We start from the raw sequence: 7,231 nt of genomic DNA, 5'->3' as shown, positions 1-7,231 counted from the left end.
ATGCAGAGAGGTAGTTGATATGACTTTTTTTTGGTATCATCTTTGCAACTATAATTAGGAAAAATATTAGGAGGTTAGGGAGACACTGCTTTTCAGCATCTTGGGAGCAAGAGAAAAGAATTTCAGGGAAAGCTGCAGTCCAGGTTACGAGAACAGCCATGTGCCTACATCAGAATTACCATATTAAGGCTGTTGTTACTAAATTTGATTGTCAAATCTTGGAAAGTATATGTTTTAGCCAATAAATTTTGTTTCCAAAAATGTTATAGATAACATCCTGAAGTTACATAAATCAGACAACAGAATAAAAACCCCTCACAGGTATGCACATGTTAAACATTTTTATCACTGCCATTATTTATGGCCTTGTATATATGATCATAAGTGGTCTTTTTCAGGTTGCTAAAACTGGATGTTCTGTACTTCACTGATTGATGACAAACTACACTGAAATATTTTATATGGATTTATTTCATTATTCCAGCTCAGTCCTCAATGGATTTTATGTATTTCTCATAGGCATCTTCATTCATCAGTTCATCAAGTTCAGCAGGTTTTTCCACAGTCATCTTGATAAGCCAGCCTGTAGTCAGAAAATTAAAAAGAAAATCAGTTGCTAATAGCCTACAAGAAAGTTTCATTCATGTTACTACTGCCTTAGAAAAGTACTCCCAGTAGGCATACAAGCCTTGCAACACTGGCAGAATCAAGAGAATTTCTTGTGCAGGCAAAACAATGTTTCGATACATTAAAAAATAAACCAAGAACCTGTCATGAGAAATGGCCTTTTGAGTCAGACCGGTTGTCTAATTTAGTTGTCTTTGACAGTGGCATTAGTGAGATGCCATCTAGAAAGAGTGAAAGAGCCTGACCTCTCAGTATCACGAGCTGTTACAAGATCAAAAGAGAGGTATAATCAAGGGAAACAGATTTAAATTCAACCACAGTCTAGGTCTGAAAAGAACACACTGTAAAACAGCTGTCAGCAAAGACAAGACTACAATAATACTTTCATGTTAAATTTTATTGGGCATGAACTATATTCAATATATTCCATTTAAGCCTCTGCACCATTAAACTGGAAGAACTAGGAATTGCAGTGCCATTTGTGATAGCAAGAATCCAGGTGGTATTCATTACTGAAATATAAAAATGACATCTTACCATCTTGATAACAAGATTTATTGACGAGCCCTGGATTATCTGCAAGGGCAGCATTAATCTCAGTCACTTCTCCTGAGAGAGGAGAGTAGAGTTCACTAGCAGCTTTCACACTTTCCAAAGCTCCAAACTCATCTGAAACACAGAATGGGATCGAACGCTTTTAAGAGGAAAAGACAAAGCATTCCAGTTTTTTTTAGTCATTCTGGTGATGACATAGCCATTGAAGAAGTGTCTTGATCTTGAGCAAGGAAAACTGTCAGAGATCAAAGTCATCAACTTTACAGCAACAATCAGCAGTGTGAAATTTGATGTTTATGCTCCCAAATTATTCTGAGGAACTTGTGTGACACTAGCTAGCTGGCTGCCACAGAAGGCACAGAAATTTGTGTTTGGCTAATGCCTCAGAGTGTATGATATGATGTGGGGTTGGAAGGAACCACATCCAGCTCTTGCTGCAAGAGAGCTAAATATGCCATTTATCTAAAATTTAAACCTTTTTTAATACTTAATTTGATTACAACATAGACACGGCCACACTTTCAGGAATCCCAGTTTTTCTTCAGAAACACTACCAAGTGTTACATTTGCACTCACTGGAAAACACACATTAGTATTCAGAAGCACCACACTGGAATCACCCAGCTGCTCTTCCCTTTTTCCTGTTTGGTAGGCAGTTATGGAAATGGTGCCTGAAGCAATGTTAGTCCAGAGTAACTCTATGCCACAAGCAAACAAGACAGAGGCTGGAGAAACACAGAGCTGTCAGAAGAGTAGAAAGGCATCAGGACAAGGAATAAAGAGAAGAACATGTTTTGGGAAAGCTTGGACTAAGGCCAGAAGGGGTAGAAAAGAGAAGAAATAAATGTAAACAAAATTCCTTCAGATAAAACTTCAAGTTAGTTAATTAAAACCCTAAACAGAAAGACCTTTTGTCTAACATTCACCATTGAATGCGGTGTAATAGATTTGGCCGGAACAGTTCGATATGGACCTATTCCACAAGAAGGATGGCAAAAGAAAGGCCTGCTACTTTACCTCAGCAGATCTACATTCTTGTTCTGCAGTGTCTGAAGCTAATGACAATCTTTTCTTCACATACTAGCGAGTCAGCTCTCCACGTAAAAACAGGAATAGGCTTTTCCTTTCTACCTGTTAATGCTCACTTTTCTTTAACATGGAAAATTACTGAATGATTAAGAATGTAACAAAACATTCTGTACATCACTAATGAGCAAAAAGCTATGATCACAGTTGATATCAAAACATTACTGATCCTGTATATTCATAGACAAATTAAGAGCTTGATATCAATTAGATGTTTCACATCATACAAGTCAGGAAACACGTAACTGCAGAATTACAAATAAGCCAGCCTAAATGTTAGCGAGTTCAAATCAAAGCACAAATATTTTTAAAACAGAGCATAGATAAAACTATTACAAAAAGATGCTTCAAATATCTGATCCTAAGTAAATGTATTCACTGTTTAATAAGCAGGTATTTTCTGATACCATGCATGGTCTGACAGTGAGAATTTGAAATTAAAGCCAGCTCTTGTAGAAATACATGAATTTATTTTGCATCCAGAAGATTATAATGGTATTAATGAACACAGAGATTACTTCATGTTCATTAATCTTTGCAAAGAGAGAGTGCGACAAGCAGAATAATTCATTAGAAATCAGAGCTGAAACTTACCATGCTGACTCAATTTTGTCCCAATTTCTGGAAGACTACAGTAAACAACATCTCCTAATGCTTCCTTAAAAGAAAAACAAAAGCATCAAAGCAAAGTTAAAGAAACTATACATAGGAGAGGTCCGATACAGTAACTCTAGAATCACTGTATATAAGTAATTGTTGTCTCTAAATTTAGTTCTCATTCCTTAAGGACTATACATTTTTCACTTTTTAAACATTTAACTTGAAAAAATTGTTTTGTTATCATGCCCCAAATGCCAAATTATTGTTTATCTATTACAGTGTTAATAACCCTCAGGTTGAGTTACAAGGTTTACATACAGATTTTTTCAGGCAGAATGAGAAGTAACATCTGCTGATATTCTGAGCATCAGCTAGTGTAACAACTGTTTTAAAGGACAAAGTTCTTAATTACTTGGTGGAATTATCTTTGTTACAAAGCATAGAGGATTTATGTCCAGTGCAATTTGAAAGAAAACACAATGATTCTTCCCGAGACACAGACAGCTCCAGAGCTGTTAGCATACAGTTTCTCCTTACTTAACGAGGAGCCTTATCACCGTAAGAATCGGCTCAACCAGAATAGGCTTCTGTCTCTTCACTGACAAATGTGCCCTATCTCACAAAAGACTGGGGATCTTACAGAGTATCAGTGTTATTTACAGAAAACTGAGATTAGAGGAAATGCTGCTTGTCCTAAGAAACATTAATTCCACTTCACTGATAGCTTCTCACATTAGATTTTAAATTTCACATACAGTGAATCTCTGTCCTCGATTTGCCTGGGACTATTCCAAACCAAGTACTTGCATGAAAAGAAAACAAAAAGTCCAAAGGAATTCCTATCCTAGATCTAGGTAGGAAATACATGCCATGTTGTACTTTTCTATTCACAACTGTTCTTCAGCCAGAGGGACTGCACTATATTCAAGTTCAAGGTAAATATGGCCTAGAAGTGCACAATACTGTCTTCACATAGCCACAAACTCCTTAGGCCTGTAAGAACTGAAGTAATAAAGGTTTTAAATTCTGCTGATCCATTAAGTTCATCAAGTTCTCATTAAGTCCTCATCAAGTTCAGCTCTCCTTAGGCTCAATCTGAAGTTACTAAGTCAGAATGCTGAAGCAGCGATCGCTTCATAAATAATGTGACAGATCCAAGTCCAAAAATCACACTCACTGTATAGCAAATGCAATCAGAACAATAAAAAAATGTAACTGTCCAAAGAGCAAGGACAAGAGCAGGTATGCATAAATAAATATTGCAGACTCGGATAAGGGGGAAGGAATCAATACCTGTGCAAAATTGCTGATTCCTACTGTTCCAACGCCATTTTCAACGGTTACCCATTCATGCTTGTCTGTGAATTTGCGGGCTAAAATGAAACAAAACTTGGTATTTCAGAAATAAGCGACATGTTGCTCACTTAAATACAGTGACACATTTGCAGAATTAAACTATGGGGTGTTTTTTTTTACTGAGGTTAGTTGTGTTAGTTTTGCTTGGAACATACTTTAAACACCAAATACAATTTATAGAAGCATTTTGTTCTGCTCATTACATGCTCAGTGAAACGGTAGAAGCTCACAAGGTGTTTGCTGAAAGTGTTACTAGTTCCTGTGCAATCCTCTAAGAGACTGATACAAAGTACAGGAGCAAAAGGAGTAGTTCTACTTCAAACAAAAGTATAAATCTAATGTATATATATGTACTTTACTCATAGTTATGTATTTCTATGATAGCACAGTGGCTTTTCAAACACACTTAGTGTTTGTTTCTGACAACCCCTTTATTATTCCTGGGAAGACCAGTGTTAATGGCTCGTTAAAAATACTGTCAGCTTTACAGAATCTCATTCAAAGTACTTAAATAGATCCATCAGTTGAAGTAAGACAGTTGCAATCTAGCTAGCAAAAGCGGCTGATCCCTTTACCTTCACCCGACATTTCCTATAGAGTCTCTTTCTCCCTGTTTACTGTTGTCACAGAGCTATGTAAAATTAAGGCAAATGAAGACAGAGCAAATTAATAAGGCAGTTCATACAGGCAACTGCTACTTAGGCAAATTTGCTCTCTTTAATACTGTTACTGCGAGAACACCACAGTAGTTTTATAATAAGCATATTTAAGACCCTGTTAAATCTTTTCACAGCAATCTTACAATTCTACATATATTTTAGATCTGTAAGATTCAGGGCATGCTTTTATTAGAAGCAATTCTTTTTATAAAGTCATATGGAGAAACTTCAAAAGAAGTAATTGAAACAGGCAACATTTTTCTTGATAACATTTTACCAGGAAATTTTCTTACTCTGAACATTTTCAGCCTGCTTAATCTGTTTTCTCACTTCCGCAGTTTCTCCATAGATACTTTCTTCCCTTTTTCCCCCATAGATACTTACTTCCTTTTTTTTTTAATTTAAAAAAACCCCACCCTTTTTAATTTTAATTTGTAGCACCTATCCAATCAAGCAACAGGTGTTCCAAAAACTGGAGAAGAATAAAGTTCCCTGTGTGATTAGTGCCAGAGTAGTACAGCTGGACACTACTTTTGAGTTTAAAGTTCTCCTCTCAGGCTCTTCCTCTAGGCTGGACTCCCTTATACACACTAGGGAAACTACACTTCTGCAAATTCTTATATATTTTCTAAACTTTTACATGAAGGAAAACAGAAGTTCTCGCTGTAGATCTGCTAAAGCCTTTCCCTTGTCAGTCAGCCATATTTAAGCTGGTTCAGTTGTAGTGATCCTCTTATTTATGTCTGAACACATGTAAGAGAAGCGAGTCTCAGATAAAATGGCTGGTCTTTGAAGAGGGCCTAAGCTTTATAGGCCTCTCAGTAGAGCAATACGTGTTTCTGCAAGTACAGGACACAAAAAGTTTTAAATAAAACATAAATATGAAGTATTTTTTCATGACTTATCACTCAAAAACATCCAGAGAATTTCAGCTAGCACTATTTATACCTACAAAAACCTTTCAAGATGCATTCTAATGAAAAGAAATGTTTTAAATCAATTTAGGTCAAGACATTAAACCCATAGGAATTTCATTAGAAATGAGCAATGAACCACGAGAACAGAGAATGACACAATCTCAAATCCAAGCTGGACATTTGTGACGTTATACATCAAAGAAGCCAACCAATACATTTTTATTTAGGATAGCAATACTTGTAAGATTTGTCTATAAAGCAGGGTCAAAAAAACCCCCAATATTTCATGATCAGTTTGGAACACAGCAGCAAGATATTCTCAACAGTCAGAAGAGCACATAAGCTTCTTGTAGGAGAAAAAAAGAAAAATGAAAAATTCTGACCATGCAACAAAAAACACTGCAAATAAAGTAAAGGTCAAATTAAAAAGAGTTAATAAGTAATCTCAGAATTTGAACTTTGAGCTTATGTGATCATCCCATTAAATAACGCAAATTACACTAATATGAAATGTCAAAGCACACCAAATGTCTTCTGTGAGCATTCTTTTTCAGAAGAGCAGCTAAATTTACTCTAGCTTCATTCATTTCAACACGACTTTGGCTACAGCTTAACTAGCACATTCTGAATTTAGACCATCATTTAGTTTAGCCTGCCTCTATTAAATATTTCATAAATATATACCTGAAGAGTGAAGGAAAACTCACACCTCCACAAAGAGGCATACAAAATTTTTCCTCTCTGCCTAAAATAAAAGCATAATTTATGTTAATCCTTCAAGTTATCTATAGAAAAACGATGGGTATATTAAACAAGTAGAATAGTGGAAAAAAGTGCTTAGATTTTGACTCACTAAGTTGCAAATAATTAATAAATGTTATTTCTTTCACTTGCAACAGAAGGCAGTTAAACAGTTAGGTTAAAAGACTCATCTAGAAGGAAATTCACGACCTCTTCTTAGTGACCATCATTACTTTTAGAGCACATTCTCCTCCTCTCCCACCTTTTCAACTTTTCTGTTTGCTAGAGTACCACAGATTGCGTTTTTCAAACTTCTGTGACTAACGGTCATTCAAACAGAGCTTCGACAGCTGCAGATACTTTCCAAATTAACTACACTCAGTGCAAAATCACATCCAGCACTGATGTGTAAGTCCATCTCCTGCCTCACCACTTCTGCAGCTACACTGCACAGGAGCTGGTGAGACGGAGCCAAACATCTTTAGCCCGAACAGGCGCAAGGCCCTGGAAATCTGGCTCAGGCTCCCTGGCAGCCCACGCCAGTCTAACTGCTGCAGGCCTGCCTCCTCCAGCCACCCATTTTTGCCCCTTTCTTGTACTGCTGCTGATGCTCCTTGGAGCTATCAACAAGCTGTTGCAGCACGACGATCCTAGGAAAAGCTATCTGCTTTTTTTTTTTTTTTTTTCCTT

At 36.5% G+C, this 7,231-nt stretch overlaps 1 protein-coding gene across 1 annotated transcript; it reads right to left on the bottom strand.

Moving 5' to 3' along the window:
• Positions 1–232: 232 nt before the first annotated feature.
• GCSH (glycine cleavage system protein H) lies at positions 233–4,812 on the bottom strand. Its single transcript, XM_026856914.1, has 5 exons — positions 4,800–4,812; positions 4,162–4,241; positions 2,863–2,926; positions 1,165–1,296; positions 233–583 (listed from the first exon to the last, which is right to left on the bottom strand). Exons 1-5 carry the CDS (start codon positions 4,810–4,812, stop codon positions 486–488), a joined length of 387 nt encoding a protein of 128 aa, XP_026712715.1. The 3' UTR covers positions 233–485.
• Positions 4,813–7,231: the final 2,419 nt, after the last annotated feature.

The sequence above is a fragment of the Athene cunicularia genome (assembly GCF_003259725.1).
Source record: "Athene cunicularia isolate RWA chromosome 11 unlocalized genomic scaffold, athCun1 chr11_part1, whole genome shotgun sequence".
Classification (NCBI taxonomy): Eukaryota; Metazoa; Chordata; class Aves; order Strigiformes; family Strigidae; genus Athene; species Athene cunicularia.
The sequence above is the reverse complement of the archived record's forward strand: the minus strand, read 5'-3'. Positions and strand labels throughout refer to the sequence as shown.

Coding starts and splice junctions, on each gene's coding strand:
- GCSH (XM_026856914.1), bottom strand. Junction 2,927..4,161: donor GAATCAGCAATTTTGCACAG/GTATTGATTCCT, acceptor TTTTCTTTTAAG/GAAGCATTAGGAGATGTTGT. Junction 1,297..2,862: donor GACAAAATTGAGTCAGCATG/GTAAGTTTCAGC, acceptor TCTGTGTTTCAG/ATGAGTTTGGAGCTTTGGAA.